Source organism: Hemibagrus wyckioides, linkage group LG14, assembly GCF_019097595.1.
Source record: "Hemibagrus wyckioides isolate EC202008001 linkage group LG14, SWU_Hwy_1.0, whole genome shotgun sequence".
In the NCBI taxonomy this organism is placed as follows: Eukaryota; Metazoa; Chordata; class Actinopteri; order Siluriformes; family Bagridae; genus Hemibagrus; species Hemibagrus wyckioides.
The window spans coordinates 8,497,624-8,516,013 of NC_080723.1; the positions used below are offsets into that span (position 1 = coordinate 8,497,624).

At 42.1% G+C, this 18,390-nt stretch overlaps 1 protein-coding gene across 2 annotated transcripts; it reads left to right on the forward strand.

The window, feature by feature from the left end:
* Nucleotides 1-1,074: 1,074 nt before the first annotated feature.
* On the forward strand, nucleotides 1,075-17,621 carry chpt1 (choline phosphotransferase 1). 2 transcript variants are annotated; one of them, XM_058407575.1, is made up of 8 exons: nucleotides 1,079-1,516; nucleotides 8,610-8,757; nucleotides 9,446-9,587; nucleotides 10,027-10,111; nucleotides 12,032-12,163; nucleotides 13,031-13,189; nucleotides 16,379-16,504; nucleotides 16,649-17,621. In XM_058407575.1, exons 1-8 carry the CDS (start codon nucleotides 1,277-1,279, stop codon nucleotides 16,763-16,765), a joined length of 1,149 nt encoding a protein of 382 aa, XP_058263558.1. In that variant the 5' UTR covers nucleotides 1,079-1,276; the 3' UTR covers nucleotides 16,766-17,621. The 2 variants fall into 2 exon arrangements, with proteins under 2 accessions (XP_058263559.1, XP_058263558.1); XM_058407576.1 differs by lacking the exon at nucleotides 13,031-13,189 and having other exon boundaries at nucleotides 1,075-1,516.
* The last annotated feature ends 769 nt before the right edge of the window (nucleotides 17,622-18,390 follow it).

Genomic DNA, 18,390 nt, shown 5'->3' on the forward strand with positions numbered 1-18,390 from the left:
TTGGTCTGACTGGATACCATAAGGCAGGTGAACTAGTCAAACTGGTAGATGATCTTTGCTAGCTGGTGAGTTATTTTCCAGCTTCTTTGTTACCTAACTACACTGAGATTACCTAATTGCCTTACTGCTTTGTTACTGTCATAAAAAAACAAACCCTGTGTACGATATAGCATTAGTAGCAGGGATTCAGAACCTTTTTCCTTTCCACCAGTTGGAGAAGATGATCTACCAGTGTGATCTGCATTGCTTGTCAGACTAAACTGGATTTTTCAGCAGGGATGTTAGACCCTGTTCACACCGGGCATTAACATGAGTCCTGGGTAAGTGGACAGTGCTAAGTACACAAGTCCAGTTTGTCTCCGAGACGCAATGCCATTCAGTCCTTTAAAAGATATTTGGAGGTGATCTGAACCTAACCTGAAAAGATCTCCTTATCAGCTGATCTAATCAAACACATGATCTTTGTAAGTCTGTACACAATACCAGGTTGAATATAATGCTATAACAGCAGATACAAAGCAGCTACTTAGTTCATAACTTGTTTTATTGCCCAGTCTTTCATTAAAGTTTGTATTTCATCAGCAGCCCATGAGATCTAAACAGAACTACCAGGCACATGAAACAGCACATTTCTAGCTGAACAGAAAGCAGAGGAAGACTGAAGTAATACATGTTTGTGATGTATGAAATCCTATCTCAAGTGGTCTCAGGAGACGCATTTAAAATACCAGCTTGGTGTTAGACTGGACACGGATGTGTGAACATTTGCTGAGGTCACATGGTTGGAGCATTTACACACAAACAAGTTGATGTAAACATCAGATACTACACAAGACCTGTTTGAGGATTTTTGTGAAATTGGGTTGTTCGGGTAACATCATTAAGGAACACAAGAACAAGTGTGTGTGTGTGTGTGTGTGTACATGCGTGTATATATAAAATGTATGTGTGTGTATGGGGGGGTGTACGTACATGTGAATGTACTGTATATGTATGTGTGTATATGTCTCTCTCTCTCTGTGTGTGTGTGTGTGTGTGTGTGTTAATTTCAATTTTCCCGGCTGCTTCCACTTCCGCTCCGTGATTTCCTGCTCACTTCGTATTTCTTGCTCCGAAGCAGCAGAGCGGCACTTGGGACTAACTGTTGGTTCCGCTCATGAAAAATGACTTTATACACGTAGTTGACTCGACAGACGCCTCGTTCTGGTCGACGCTCGGGTGGAGATAAAGGCAGACACGGTGTTCCGGTGCCTGGGTGTGGGTGTTTGAGTCGGCGATGCCCCGCTGCCTGTGGCCGGAGCCGCTGTCACCGGCGCAGCTCAAGCGCCTGGAGCAGCACAAATACAGCGCCACGGGTCGGTCCTTACTGGAGCCGCCGTGTCAGATCTACTGGACCTGGTTAGTGGAGCAGATCCCGACATGGCTCGCGCCCAACACGCTGACCATCACGGGACTTATTATCAACGTATTTACTTCCATCATCCTGGTGTTGTACTGCCCCACTGCCACAGAGGAGGTGAGTACAGTGAAGAACTTCAGGCCAGTCTTCAGTTGACTTCAGCTCTCTCTCTCTCTCTCTCTCTCTAATACCATGTCGCGTGTAAACTTAAATAGAGCACACGTTTACCATTTACCCATAAAAACCCTTCTCCTGGTGTGTAATACCTAACCAAGTCTGACACGGTAGCACACGGACACCTAGACCTCCATACCGATAATATCACAGTGGAGTATCACGATACCACGATAGCTAAATAATACTTACGTGAAAACACAGAGAAATAACAGTGATCGAACACTAACCTTTACAACACCCTGTGTGTAATAAACACTGTTTATTACACGTTACACTGTTTATTACACAGTTTTTTGTGTTTCTGTTTTGTTTTTGTTTTTTCATTTTCGAGCATGTCATGTAAATTTTTTCTAAAAAGGCATCAGGTACCAGGTTTTCACACCTCATTTTGTTTTCGAGGATCAATGTATTCATTTTAACATCAGATTAGGAAAAATTGTGTGTGTGTGTGTGTGTGTGTGTTAAAGCCATGTTGTATTCCTACTTTCTGCCCAGGATATGCTTCCCAGACCTGCATAAAGCCACAGCAACATTAAATAAACTCGTTTTACTCGTTCGTGGTTGTAATATGACATACATACAGTGTTCACCTTGAAGTTATATTTTATTGTATTTCAGTCAAATTGTAGTGTTCAGAGGTTCCTTTATTCATTAGGCTCCACTGCATAAAGCTCAATCAACTCATACACTCCAGATCTTCTGTATAATTATAATAACACTGAGGGAGTGTAGAAAAGCATTTTGACAGCAGATTCATCTGAATCTTCACACTGCATATCATTAGTATAGAGTGAACTGGTTATTGTAAAAAAAACATCTGATAGTGTGAACCTGTAGTTATCATTATCACTGACTCTTGACCCTTGAAGAGACATTATGACCCTTATTCAGCACAAAAAGTCCAGATTCCATGCGTGTTCATTTATTGCTACAGAGATCAGCAGCTTTTCTATCACAGGTTCACCAACCTGTTGGGAGCAACCGGGAGATAAAGGCCAACCTTTGTCCTCATTGGCTGAAAGTTTACTGTGACATTTGTAACAAAGGAGTGGGATCAACTCTTGTTTGTCTAACAATAGCATATCTATTAGACTATTGGCTGTTACTGAATGCAGGCATTACTGCAGTGTTTAAGGAATGTACAGGATTTAATGTGCTGAATAAGCTTTTGGCATTTGTGGATCGCAAGCACAAATTGCCAAAAGTATTCGCTCACCTGCCTTGACTCGCATATGAACTTAAGTGACATCCCATTCCTAATCCATAGGGTTCAATATGACGTCGGTCCACCCTTTGCAGCTATAACAGCTTCAACTCTTCTGGGAAGGCTGTCCACAAGGGTTAGGAGTGTGTTTATGGGAATTTTTGACCATTCTTCCAGAAGCGCATTTGTGAGGTCACACACTGATGTTGGACAAGAAGGCCTGGCTCTCAGTCTCCGCTCTAATTCATCCCAAAGGTGTTCTATCGGGTTGAGGTCAGGACTCTGTGCAGGCCAGTCAAGTTCCTCCACACCAGACTCTGTCATCCATGTCTTTATGGACCTTGCTTTGTGCACTGGTGCACAGTCATGTTGGAAGAGGAAGGGGCCAGCTCCAAACTGTTCCCACAAAGTTGGGAGCATGGAATTGTCCAAAATGTCTTGGTATGCTGAAGCATTCAGAGTTCCTTTCACTGGAACTAAGGGGCCAAGCCCAGCTCCTGAAAAACAACCCCACACCATAATCCCCCCTCCACCAAACTTTACACTTGGCACAATGCAGTCAGACAAGTACCGTTCTCCTGGCAACCGCCAAACCCAGACTCGTCCATCAGATTGCCAGATGGAGAAGCGCGATTCGTCACTCCAGAGAACGTGTCTCCACTGCTCTAGAGTCCAGTGGCGGCGTGCTTTACACCACTGCATCCGACGCTTTGCATTGCACTTGGTGATGTATGGCTTGGATGCAGCTGCTCGGCCATGGAAACCCATTCCATGAAGCTCTCTGCGCACTGTTCTTGAGCTAATCTGAAGGCCACATGAAGTTTGGAGGTCTGTAGCAATTGACTCTGCAGAAAGTTGGCGACCTCTTCGCACTATGCGCCTCAGCATCCGCTGACCCCGCTCCATCAGTTTACGTGGCCTACCTCTTCGTGGCTGAGTTGCTGTCGTTCCCAAACACTTCCACGTTCTTATAATACAGCTGACAGTTGACTGTGGAATATTTAGGAGCGAGGAAATTTCACAACTGGATTTGTTGCACAGGTGGCATCCTATCACAGTTCCACGCTGGAATTCACTGAGCTCCTGAGAGCGACCCATTCTTTCACAAATGTTTGTAAAAACAGTCTGCATGCCTAGGTGCTTGATTTTATACACCTTTGGCCATGGAAGTGATTGGAACACCTGATTCTGATTATTTGGATGGGTGAGCGAATACTTTTGGCAATATAGTGTATGTTAATATACAGGGGTTGGACAATGAAACTGAAACACTGGCCAATTTAGTGTTGGAGGTTTCATGGTCAAATTTGACCAGCCTGGTGGCCAATCTTCATTGATTGCACATTCCACCAGTAAGAGCAGAGTGTGAAGGTTTAATTAGCAGAGTAATAGCACAGTTTTGCTTAAAATATCGCAATGCACACAACATTATGGGTGACTTATCAGAGTTCAAAAGAGGACAAATTGTTGGTGCACGTCTCGCTGGCGCATCTGTGACTAAGACAGCAAGTCTTCGTGATGTATCAAGAGCCACGGTATCCAGGGTAATGTCAGCATACCACCAAGAAGGATGAACCACATCCAACAGGAGTAACTGTGGACGCAAGAGGAAGCTGTCTGAAAGGGCTGTCCGGGTGCTAACCCGGATTGTATCCAAAAAACATAAAACCACAGCTGCCCAACTCACTGCAGAATTAAATGTGCACCTCAACTCTCTTGTTTCCACCAAAACTGTCCGTCGGGAGCTCCACAGGGTCAATGTACATGGCCAGGCTGCTATAGCCAAACCTTTGGTCACTCGTGCCAATGCCAAACGTCGGTTTCAATGGTGCCAGCAGCGAAAATCTTGGGCTGTGGACAATGTGAAACATGTATTGTTCTCTGATGAGTCCACCTTCATTGTCTTTCCCAACATCCGGGAGAGTTACGGTGTGGAGAAGCCCCAAAGAAGCGTACCACCCAGACTGTTGCATGCCCAGAGTGAAGCATGGGGGTGGAGCAGTGATGGTTTGGGCTGCAATATCATGGCATTCCCTAGGCCTAGTACTTGTGCTAGTTGGGCGTGTCACTGCCAAGGACTACCGAACCATTCTGGAGGACCATGTGCAAACATTGTATCCTGAAGGCGATGCCGTGTATCAGGATGATAATGCACCAATACCCACAGCAAGACTGGTGACAGAGTGGTTTGATGAACATGAAAGTGAAGTTGAACATCTCCCATGGCCTGCACAGTCACCAGATCTAAATATTATTGAGCCACTTTGGGGTGTTTTGGAGGAGCGAGGCAGGAAACGTTTTCCTCCACCAGCATCACGTAGTGACCTGGCCACTATTCTGCAAGAAGAATGGCTCAAAATCCCTCTGGCCACTGTGCAGGACTTGTATCTGTCATTCACAAGACAAATTGATGCTGTATTAGCCCGAAATTATTGTGGTCTAAAACCAGGTGTTTCAGTTTCATTGTCCAACCCCTGTAGTTGTTTATATTGAAAGTGTGTATTTACAGACATGAATGAACAGAGAGAGTACTGGAAAATAGGTTGAGTCATACAAAATGCATTACTCTTACTTAACCCTCATGTTGTCCTTGGGGTTAAATCTGACCCATTTTCATATGTTTTTATATCAGAAATATGGTTTAATTTCATGTAAATGAGGTCTATTGACCATAAATGCAAAAAAATGGTAATAAACAACAGGAAGACAAAAGTCAGCTGTATTGTTACACCATACAGTGATATTAAACATCATGTAAGAGAAGGCAGGGGTTTGGTATGCAGGAAGATAATGAGTAAAATATGTAAAGCGTGTTACAAAAGTAGTGTGCAGAATTACAGGACCAGAAAAACCAGTTACAGATCGGTGGAAATCCAGAGAGGAACTGAGGCTATGACGTGACACAGAGACAACAGAAAAACAACCCTGGTCATTATTACAAATAATTACATTTACGCCATTTGGCACAGGTTTTTTTACGGACTTATCTCATTTACACAGTTAACAGTTGGATGAGATACCAATGAAACTCTGTTCTATGACAAATCATCACTTAAGATATCAAGCCTCAAACTGCACGACTATTAGGCCCCAATCTCATCATTTACTAGACAAGGCTTTTAGTCCACGCATATAGCATTGATAAGAGTTTACAGGCACTCGATAGTTGCTGGGTGAAACATTAGAGCAGTGAGTAACACTACTGCCTCACAGATCCCAGGTTTGTAGACTGTAGGCTTGTTCGACATAATAATATTTTCATATCTACACCGTAATACGAGGTTACGATATCCAGTGAGGTTTATCTCTGATTGTATTATGTCATATTTCCTATATTCCCACTTACGAACTGTTACGCATTTTAGTATAATTATCACTCAAAATACACCAAAAGAGAGAGCTTCTTTTCCTCTACTCTAAAATGGGAGAGAAGTCAATGGACATGTGAAAGTGGAATAATCTGCGGAGCTGGTTTAAATTCCCCAAATCTCACACACTCTCACTTTCTGTCACTATAAATAGAAAATATTTTGAGTTCATGAAGGTGAAATAAAATCTATAAGTGTATGATCGACATAGCAAACTTTATACAAGTAAATATTTAACATTGAATTATTATATTTATGAAGAATGGCACCGAAACATTTCTGCTGCAAGACAGGAAATAAAAAAGACAGATTTTGACAGATCTAGAACAAGTGGCAATTTGAACACTTTCACAAATAATATTGATGATGTAGATAATTATAAAGTGATAAAACCGCTGTTTTTGTTTGTTTTGACCAGTGCTCTGCTCTTGATCACTGATCAGCATCAAGAGAGAAAACGTCACCGTGTAAAGATCAGACACCTGATTACTAAAAGGATTCCACTGAAATGTGATGATGTTTAACTGTTTACTGTGTTACTGCAGAATTACTTAGAAATCCACTGAGAGTCAGTGATTGCCACAGTTCCTGACTTCACAGCTGATAATATTATTACACTCCTCTACTCTCCTTAGACCTGAAATGGTGGAAATTCTCATTTTAGGCTTCTTATTAATTAAATAAAGCATCACAATATTTTAAAATGAAAAATTGCCATTGGAATAAAATAGAACACAAGTTTAGTAGATCAGGTCTGATCGTTTGGCTGTGATAACTCCAGATAGCTCCGGGTCAGACCCGACCCTCCCAGGATGAAGTGATGGCTGCAAGTGAGTGTGACACGTCCTGAATATTTCCTTTGTTCAGAGCTAACAAAGCTGCTGTAGACAGAAGACTGCACAGATTCATCACACAAGTCAGAGGTTTTAGTCTTTATTGTAAAAATGCAGTGTAAAGTAAAACAGGATCTCAGACTACTTGTAAAAGCCTGACCCAATAAAATGAACGCAGACCCAATTAACACATGCAGTTTGTTCAAACAAAATCATATACATCAATATTTATTTAATCTTTTCAGTTCATATATATATATATAGATATAGCTAGTAATATAGCTATTAATCACATATGCATTAGCATTAAAGCCTTTAGCACATATGCATTAGCATTAAAGCCTTGGGTTGATTAACTAGATTAAACTGTGAGTTGGTTAGCTAGTTAAGTGCATTAGTGTAGGCTAACTATTATGTCTGCAAATTACTAGTCAAGGATGTGGTGTTCTGTCCTTGTAGCTATCATTTGTGTCCGCTCAGCACCTTTATTTTCTTTTAAAGCACACAGTTGTATAGAATGTCTCTGTATGCTGTAGCTTTATAATTTCACTTCACTGTAAGTAAGAGACTGTTGTGTAAGTAAGAGAATGTCCTGTAAGTAAGAGATTCGAATCCTGTTCCAACATGACAGTGCCCCTGTGCACAAAGCACAGAGCTCCATGAAGTCATAGTGTGGAGGTTAAAGTTGGAGTGGGAGAACTCGAGTGTCCTGCACTGAGCCCTGACCCCTGACACTTTTGGGACGAACTGGAATACAGACTGCACCCCAGACCTCCTCACTCTTACTACATCAGTGTCTGATCTCACTAATGTTCTTGTAGCTGAATGATCACAAAAAATCCCCACAGCCTCGCTCCAACATCTAATGGAAGAGAAGAGTGGAGCTTATTATAACAGTAGAGGGAAATTAAACTGTATGAGATGTTCAGCAAGCACATAAGAGAGTGATAGGCAGGTGTCCACAAACTTTTGGCTGTATAGTGTACTTAAGTTAAGAAAGAAAACGGTTTTAAGTAAAACAAAAAAAAAAATCTGGCTACAGTCTGCCACCACTGTTATGATGACTAACACTGCATTTGAAGGTTGTAACTTGTTCTGAAGTCTGGGAAAAACAAAGACAGCTGGGAATTCCTACTTAAATTTAACCCCAAGTTTAAGAAGTGACGTTAAATTGAAGTCAGCATCAGCAGGAAACACCACAGCACTTCTTACCTTTAAAGTTAAACTGTATAAACATGAGCACTAGCTTTATATCCGTCAACATATAGACACGTTCACGTGTTAAATCTATAACACTGACTCTATGGTTTACTGTATTTGAGGAGGAAAATATAAATCAGTTAGCTGGCTCGCGTTTCAGAAATAATGGAACTGGAATTCCCAAGTTCCTACTTCTGAGGTAAGTGTAATTCATTTAAAGGTAAGCAGTGATATTTTGTTTACTGCTGATGCTCAGGGTTTATAAGACTCCAGCGTTTTCCGCTCAGATGTTTGGAATGGTGTTTATAAATCCTTAAGGAATTTAGGTGCTAATTATTAAAACTGAATAAAGTGAAATGCAACAGTGTACATTACAAATAGCACACGTTTAAGTTGACTCTTGAATTCTTCCGTCTCTTTTTCTCTAGGCTCCGTCATGGGCTTTTTTCCTCAGCGCTTTAGGTCTCTTCATCTACCAGTCACTAGACGCTATTGATGGGAAACAAGCCCGGCGGACCAATAGCAGCTCGGCTCTGGGAGAACTCTTTGACCATGGCTGTGACGCCGTCTCTACAGGTATCGTCATCAAAGGCTTTACCCCAGGGGTTCCCAACCTTTCAAAAAGGCTCATTCTTTGAAAAGCAGTAGAAATATTGCACACGCTTCTTTACATTTACAGAGTAAAGAGTGCTTTTATGAACGTCTGAAGAAAATCCCCGGTTCCTTCAGCTGCCATCAGATTGTTATAAAAATAAACTACATACTATATTTTTTGCTGGTTTGGCAATTCACAGTTAAACTCTCCCACTAAATCATATCACCATACAAATATAGTGAAGTACAAATACAATAAACTCAAGAGATGTTTCCTCCATCAACTGATCTGATCCACTGTTGTTTTTGCGCCTATTGCCCTAGCGCTGATGATTATATGTGTGGAAATCTGTTATAACGTTTAATACAATTTCCCATGATCCCGTATGCGTATCAGGCGACCTCTTGTCTGGTCTTGACCCCATACTTGAGAACATGCTTTAAAATCTCATCTCCATAGTGAGCATGGAACATAGTTTACCAGCTTAGAGTCACATGACATCTGGCTGTCGCATTTAAACTGAAATATGAACCTTAACATCATTATTGTTTTGTGTTCCTCATACAAGCAGAAACAGTTATAACTACTTCAAGCTACATGCATGTCTGTGGGATCTTGCCCTTTATTCGTTGCTCCTGACCTCTCGTTTTTTTATTGTCCTCTCTGCAGTTTTTGTCTCTGTGGGATCGTGTATATGTGCTGGCATTGGCACTTATCCTAACTGGATGTTTTTCTGTGGCTTCGTGGGCATGTTCATGTTCTTCTGTGCACACTGGCAGACCTACGTGTCTGGGACACTACGATTTGGCATGTGAGTAATGACACTGTGCTCCATACAAGACTGTATTAAGTAACTAAGAGCAGTGCCCTCCACTAATTGGTAAATATGAGCAAAGAAGGTTGTGAAAAATTTGTCTTTATTGTTTAACCTGTAGCACCAGCATGGACCTCGATGGGATTTGACGGATCTGGATAGATGGTCCCAGATTCCTTGCCATGTGTTCTCTGTCCTCATGAGCTTATTATCTTGGAAAAGGGAATCAGCACAAAGCACTAAAAGCCAATAATTTTGCCACACATATATATATATTTTAATAAAACAGACAGCAGAGTATTTTTGTGAATTTTTGGTACGAAAGTTTAAACAGTAAACACTCATATTTACCAAGGGTGCCAATATTAACGGAGGGCACTGTATAATTATGACTTTTTGGGATTATATTTCTGATGGAATTTTTCCCTTTACTCAGTGTCGATGTGACAGAGGTGCAGATTGCTATCATAATCATGTACCTGATGTCCGCCTTCGGAGGAGTTAGCCTTTGGCAGACTATGGTATTGGTGCTACAACACACACACACGCACACACAGAGCGAAAAGCTATAGATCTGCAAGCACACACACACACACACACAGAGTGAGAAGCTGTAGTCCTGTTAGCGCACACACATACACAGCGAGAAGCTATAGTCCTGCAAACCCCCCCCCCCCCCCACACACACACACACACTCACAGAATGAGTAGCAGTAGACCTGTTAGCACACACACACAAACACACAAAGAGTGAGAAGCTGTAGTCCTCTTAGCGCACACACACACAAACACACAAAGAGTGAGAAGCTGTAGTCCTCTTAGCGCACACACACACACAAACACACAAAGAGTGAGAAGCTGTAGTCCTCTTAGCGCACACACACACACAAACACACAAAGGGTGAGAAGCTGTAGTCCTCTTAGCGCACACACACACACAAACACACAAAGAGTGAGAAGCTGTAGTCCTCTTAGCGCACACACACACACACACACAGAGTGAGAAGCTGTAGTCCTGTTAGCGCACACACATACACAGCGAGAAGCTATAGTCCTGAACCCCCCCCCCCCCACACACACACACACACACTCACAGAATGAGTAGCAGTAGACCTGTTAGCACACACACACAAACACACAAAGAGTGAGAAGCTGTAGTCCTCTTAGCGCACACACACACACAAACACACAAAGAGTGAGAAGCTGTAGTCCTCTTAGCGCACACACACACACAAACACACAAAGAGTGAGAAGCTATAGTCCTCTTAGCGCACACACACACACAAACACACAAAGAGTGAGAAGCTGTAGTCCTCTTAGCGCACACACAGACAAACACACACAGAGTGAGAAGCTGTAGTCCTCTTAGCGCGCACACACACACAAACACACAAAGAGTGAGAAGCTGTAGTCCTCTTAGCGCACACACACACACAAACACACAAAGAGTGAGAAGCTGTAGTCCTCTTAGCGCACACACACACAAACACACACAGAGTGAGAAGCTGTAGTCCTCTTAGCGCACACACACACACAAACACACAAAGAGTGAGAAGCTGTAGTCCTCTTAGCGCACACACACACACAAACACACAAAGAGTGAGAAGCTGTAGTCCTCTTAGCGCACACACACACACAAACACACAAAGAGTGAGAAGCTGTAGTCCTCTTAGCGCACACACACACAAACACACACAGAGTGAGAAGCTGTAGTCCTCTTAGCGCACACACACACAAACACACACAGAGTGAGAAGCTGTAGTCCTCTTAGCGCACACACACACACAAACACACAAAGAGTGAGAAGCTGTAGTCCTCTTAGCGCACACACACACACAAACACACAAAGAGTGAGAAGCTGTAGTCCTCTTAGCGCACACACACACAAACACACACAGAGTGAGAAGCTGTAGTCCTCTTAGCGCACACACACATACAAACACACACAGAGTGAGAAGCTGTAGTCCTCTTAGCGCACACACACACACAAACACACAAAGAGTGAGAAGCTGTAGTCCTCTTAGCGCACACACACACAAACACACACAGAGTGAGAAGCTGTAGTCCTCTTAGCGCACACACACACAAACACACACAGAGTGAGAAGCTGTAGTCCTCTTAGCGCACACACATACACAGCGAGAAGATATAGTCCTGTTAGCACACACACTAACAACTGCTTGCTTATGAAGCAAGAGGACATTTATGTCTCACCCCTGAAATCAGTTAGATAAACCCTCTCTCTCACTTCTGTTCTGTGCCTCCGGGGGAGAATTGACAAACAGAGAAAGGTAAATATCATGAAGTGAAGAAATCATCTCTAGTCATGATTTTGGCTTCAAGACCTGAAACAAGATAAAGTGTAGTAGGGTAAATAAATGATCAATCCAGTGATGAGCGCGATTTTATATGTTGGTTTGTTTATTCATATTTCGTGCTAGTTGCCAGGGCTCGGCATTAAACTACAAGCGTTCCCGATCCTGGGCATCATCGGGGGATTTCTGTTATCAACCTACAACTACTTCCTGGTCATCCTGAGTGGCGGCGTGGGCAAAAACGGCTCAACTGTGGCGGTAAGTGGTGCTATATTTCTTAGAATCATTGAACATCTCTTAGTTATAATTTCTTAATATTAATAGCATTCTACCTGATGTTTCTGTGTGCAGTTCAATTCATCACCAGGAAATACACCCATACTGTACATTACACACACAAACACCAACCCGTGTCAAAAGACTATATATCAAAGTTACTCTGACTTCCTTAGTAAGTAAAATAATAGTAGAGTTTAGTATCAGAAGATAATCTCTCTTTTTCATGTGATACGTTCATTTTACTCTGAAAGTGAAAGAATGGAGACAAAAACACTAGCATAGTTGTCCATGTTCCTCGTCCTGGCATGAAAATCATTTTTATCTAGTCTGATGTAATGCAGGATGTTTCATTTTACAGGGTTAGGTGATGAGTAAATAAAATGCTCTTATACAGAAAGAGGAAGTTTTTCTCATTTAATATTCTGCTGTTGTAGATTTGGCAGACGCCCTCATCCAGAGCGTTATGCTTATCTCATTTATACAGCTGAGCGGTTGAGGGTTAAAAGACTTGCTCAGGGGGTCTACAGTGGCAGCCTGGTGGTCCTGGGGTTCAAACTCACAACCTTCTGACCTTCAACGGGATTCAAACCCTCAACTTCTCAGTTACTTAAATGAGATCAGTTTTAATCACTCTGGATGCGGGCGTGTGCCAAATGCCGTAAATATAAATCTAAGTGACATCTCTGACTTCTCCGGCTTGTGGCACATCGTCTGCATATGTAGCAGAGTTTTACCAAAGGGATTGCAATCATTATTTTCAGTTTGGATGGATGTCATTTGAATTTTTAGCAGGACTGATTACCTCTTTAAAGGTCGGTGTTCTTATGTGAACTGTCCCCTCCACAGGACACCAGCGTATTGTCTCCTGGCCTGCACATCGGCCTCATCCTCACCCTGGCCTTCATCATCTTTAAGAAGTCCTCCAGCCAGCTGTTTGAACATTATCCCTGTCTCTACATCCTCACCTTCGGCACAGCCATCGCTAAGATTTCCAACAAGCTGGTGGTGAGCTTCTCTGATGTTTTGTCTGAGTTACACAGTTCACAGTGAAGAACATGCATTCTTTTATCCAGCACTTTATCCTGGTCAGGTTTATAGAGGATTTATAGCAGTTCATCTCAGCAGACACACATTCAGACTTTGAGGGAAAAAAGGTTTAGGAACCTGAACTTTGGATAAAATATTAATAAATGATCCGAGACGTTTATACTCTAGACTTGTGGCAAGTTGGGAATAAACACTGTAGAAGCAGGTAACTCCTTATGCTCCAGCATGGGAAGAAACCAGGGGGAAGGAAACATGTGTGACATAAACACACCTGATGTCAGAACAATATGGCAACAGACAAACACACATGCACACACACACTTGATCTACTTGATTAACTTGATTAAATCTGACTTAATACGTTTATATTTGTAACATATAATGTTTTTAGAAATAATATTCTTTATACACCGATCAGGCATAACATTATGAGCAGTGACAGGTGAAGTGAATAACACTGATGATCTCCTCATCATGGCACCTGTTAGTGGGTGGGATATATTAGGCAGCAAGTGAACATTTTGTCCTCGAAGTAAGCGTAAGGATTTGAGCGAATTTGACAAGGGCCAAATTGTGATGGCTAGACAACTGGATCAGAGCATCTCCAAAACTGCAGCTCTTGTGGGGTGTTCCCGGTCTGCAGTGGCCAGTATCTATCAAAAGTGGTCCAAGGAAGGAACAGTGGTGAACTGGTGACAGGGTCATGGGAGTCCAAGGCTCATTGATGCATGCGGGGAGTGAATGTTGGACCTGTTGCTCAGATTGCTGAAGAAGTTAATGCTGGTTCTGATAGAAAGGTGTCAGAATACACAGTGCATCACAGTTTGTTGCGTATGGGACTGCATAGCCGCAGACCAGTCACAGTGCCCATGCTGACCCCTATGCACCACCGAAAGCGCCAAAATGGGCACGTGAGCATCAGAACTGGACCACAGAGCAATGGAAGAAGGTGGCCTGGTCTGATGAATCATGTTTTGTTTTACATCACGTGGATGGCCAGGTGTGTGGGCGTCACTTACCTGATGTTGTGAATTCACGGAAGCAGACCAGGGGACTTGGAAGTAGTGTTCAGCAGGAATGTTTTATTGGAGATCAGAACACACTGCGGTGGTACTGTAGTCACCAAGTCCAGTGAAAAGGAACATGTGTTGCAGTTTTAAAGGCCTTGAGTGGGCAGGCCTTGAAAGTGTCACAATACAAACACCTAGAGGTGATACTTTTGAACAAAGCACCGAATGGAGAAAGATCCGTAGAGTTGGCCCCCCAACTATCAGCTAGTTCAAAGTTCCTGATCACCGTCTGATTTGATCATTTGGTTGTGCGAGCTGGGATATGTAAATTATTATTCAAAAAGGAATGTATGTTACAGTAGATTCTAGAGTGACCTTAAAATATGTTTTTCTACACTGGAGAACACATGGCACCAGGATGCACTATGAGAAGAAGGCAAGCCGGCGGAGGCAGTGTCATGCTTTGGGCAATGTTCTGCTGGGAAAACGTGGGTCCTGCCATCCATGTGGATGTTACTTTGACATGTACCTACCTAAATTCCCCAGATCTCAATCCAACTGAGCATCTGTGGGATGTGCTGGACAAACAAGTCCGATGCATGGAGGCCCCACCTTGCAACTTACAGGACTTGGATAAGGACAAAGATCTGCTGCTAACATCTTGGTGCCAGATACCACAGCACACCTTCAGGGATCTAGTGGAGTCCATGCCTTGATGGATCAAGGCTGTTTTGGCAGCAAAATGGAGACCAATACAATATTAGACAAGTGGTCATAATGTTATGCCTGATCAGTGTACATTAGATAGATAGATAGATAGATAGATAGATAGATAGATAGATAGAACCATTTATTTTATTTATTTTATTAATACGTCTTTAATTAAAAAGCAACACTGATACCAATTCCATTCAACTTTATTTATATAACAAATTTACAGTAATACATCAGTTCAGGATAGAAAATATTAACGTATAAATGTTTCCCTATTGAGCAAGCCAGAGGAGGAACCAGACTCATCTTGGTGAAAAGTGCAACTGAGTAAATCAGGAAATTCATTCTAGTTTAAACATGAAGTTTTTTCTGTTGACGTTTGAAAATGTTCACTGATGGAGACTTAACTTGCAAAACTTGTGGTTTGTGGAAATTGCAGTCCAAAAGCCAATCACAGCAATATGTGTTTTGTGACTCTTTTCCAGTCTACATCTTGTTCCCTGCTCCCTGTTTGGGGTCACCACAGCAGATCACCTGGTCCACATACAGTATTTGATTTGGCAAATGTTTTAGATTGTATACAACCCTCAAATTTTTTAAATCCGGACTTGGGACTGTGGCTCGGTTAGTTGCCTGCCTGGGGAATTGAGCCCAGTATGTGACAAGGAGAGCATGGGATTCAGCCACTGGACCACCAGGGGCCTGTCCATATCTGAAGAAGCCTTTATAATCACATACATTACAGCACAGTGCATATCCTTTTATTCACATATCCCAGCTCAGGGGGTTGGGGCAGCTATGATAAAGTGCCCCTGGAGCAGAGAGGGTTAAGGGCTGCGCTCAGTTGCCCAACAGTGGCAGTTTGGTGGTGCTGGGGCTTGAACCACAACCTTCGACCAACAACCCAGAGCCTTAACCACTTGAGCCCTATATCTTGTGTTTTGATAGGACAGTTGAATGGATAGTCCTTGATTTTAGTAATATTTATTATTTCTTTTTTTAACAGCTAACATTAATCTGTGTTAAAAGCATCATTTCAGTACATGTAGTGTAAACATAAGCATTATGCCTTGTCATAGGTCACATGTGCTGGAAATTTCAGCGATAAAGATAAAGCACTGTTCATGCCATAGTCATCACTCTCACAACCACCATGACATTATTCTGAAAAATAATACTGTACAGAGATAACACTTCTGTCTCAGTTTCTGCATTATAGCTTAAGAAAGTAAAAAAAAATAAAATAATCAAGTGTCTGAAAATCCTCTGTGTTCAATGTGACAGTCAGTCCTCACTTCCTGAAGAATTTCTTTTGTCACATGACTTCTTTTTGTTTAGGGTTGCCTAAACATTAGTGCTGACTCATCTTACACTCATAATGCATCACTTCCTAAAGGACATTGTATGTTTTTTTTCTTTCCAGGTTGCTCACATGACCAGGAGTAAGCTTTATCTGAGCGACACAGCCTTCATCGGCCCCTGTCTCCTCTTCCTAAATCAGTACTTCAACAGCTTTATTGATGAATATATGGTCCTCTGGATTGCTCTGGTGAGGAAACGGAACACTGCATGACTTTGACAAATGTATTTTAAATCTGTAAAGCAGGAAAGATTCTCTAAATGCTTCTGGAGGACCACGTGTCAACCGAAGGGAAACCTCCCAGTTTGACATTTTGTGTTTTTTGTTAAACAGGTCCTGTCTGTGGTGGACCTGACACGATACTGCACAGGTGTGTGTCTACAGATTGCTGCTCACCTGCACATCCGTGTGTTCAGCATCATCCCACAGGGCCACGACCACAAAGACTGACAATTTGCCCGGCGGGAGGAGGAGGTGGGGCCAAGCGAAGACGTCGCCCCGCTTCTCGAACCACAGCAGGAGAACCAAACCCTCAACAGCCTTGACAGTGTGGACATCATTAATTAACCAAGAGACCTGAACTGACACTAATGCACTCTGCCAGTTTGGAGTTCGTTAAACCACTGAATAAGAAAACACACCTAGGGTGCTATCTTCCACCTGTCTGGACACAAAGCAATGCATCATAATTTAAATCGTTGCCAAATTGCCAAATTCATTCTGTTTACGGATTTAAGAAATCCTCATTACTTTGTTTTTAGGTTTGATGAAGTGCCAATGTAAACTCACTACTGTACACCATTTGCAGTGTTTCTCTTCTGTAATCGTTCCCTCATATTCTCTCCAATGGACAATTTCTCATGGAAGTATCGCTAACATTCCGACAATTTCCCAACCAATGTATTTATAGTTTAATTTATATCCCCCTACCCCAAAGCAAGTTCGAACAAAAAATATGGTCATGTGATTGTTCAGTGATTCCAGCATTTGTATTTATTCTTTAATTCGACTGGATTGGGTGCGAAATGAAGTCAGGTCTTGGATGAAAGAGACATAATTGTCAGGGACTACGGGTATACTGGGACCAGGATCACGTTTGTGTTAAAGACAGGACGCTCCCCGACCTGCATCTCCAGCATCTACCAGTTTGAACTGATGGATTGTGGGAAGGGAAGACACACAGACTGTCCTGTTTGATGATACACTCTCACAACACTGCCTGCTTTGAAGATCTCCTCCCAAAGGGCTAATTGTACAAATAAATTTGAAGTGATTTGTGTAATAAACTTTGCTCATCTTACATGGATTCCGGTCCTGACGTGCTGTTGCTGTTGTAAGACTGTAAATGTTTTGTAATAGCTGAGATGTAGAACCACATCTTATTGCTCATAGTGCTTGAACTTTTGGTGCTGGTTCTTTCATTTATTTAAATTCTTTCATTTTTTTTTGGACGCAGGTTTGGGAAATTTCTAACTTTTCTTAAATATAGAGAAGTGAAGATCCTCCTGGAGCTGGTTTAAGAAATGTTCATTGTAGAATTTCCTGTGGGTTAATATCTTCATTATTATTTTAAAACAAAAAAAAGCTTCTTTTTTTGACAGGTGTGTCCAAACTAGACTTTTCATCATCTTTATAACACCGAGTGCAGAATCAGAAAGGCTGGATGGTGTTCATCCTCTAGTAAAGTTTCTGATTATCTATAAGGAGGCACATTGAAGTGGTGGCTCAATCCTTCAATAAGCCATGTGATCTGTTAGTAATCAGATTGAAGACTCGATCCGGATTAAAAAGCCTTTGTGTAAACGCCTTCACACTGACCGAGTACGATCTGGATAAAAAAAGCCTACATGTAAACACCTCAATCACGCAGACCAAGCTCGATCTGGAGGGTAATATGGTGAAGATCTGAAATAACCTGATAAATAGAACAAAATATTTGCCATCTGAATTAGACTAGTTCCTCAACTGGTGTTTTGTAAAACGAATATTTGAATCAGATTGCAATTCATTCAGAGTGATGAAAATAGGGGTATGTTATAATACCTACTGAGACACTATTGCTTTTTCTTTTCTTT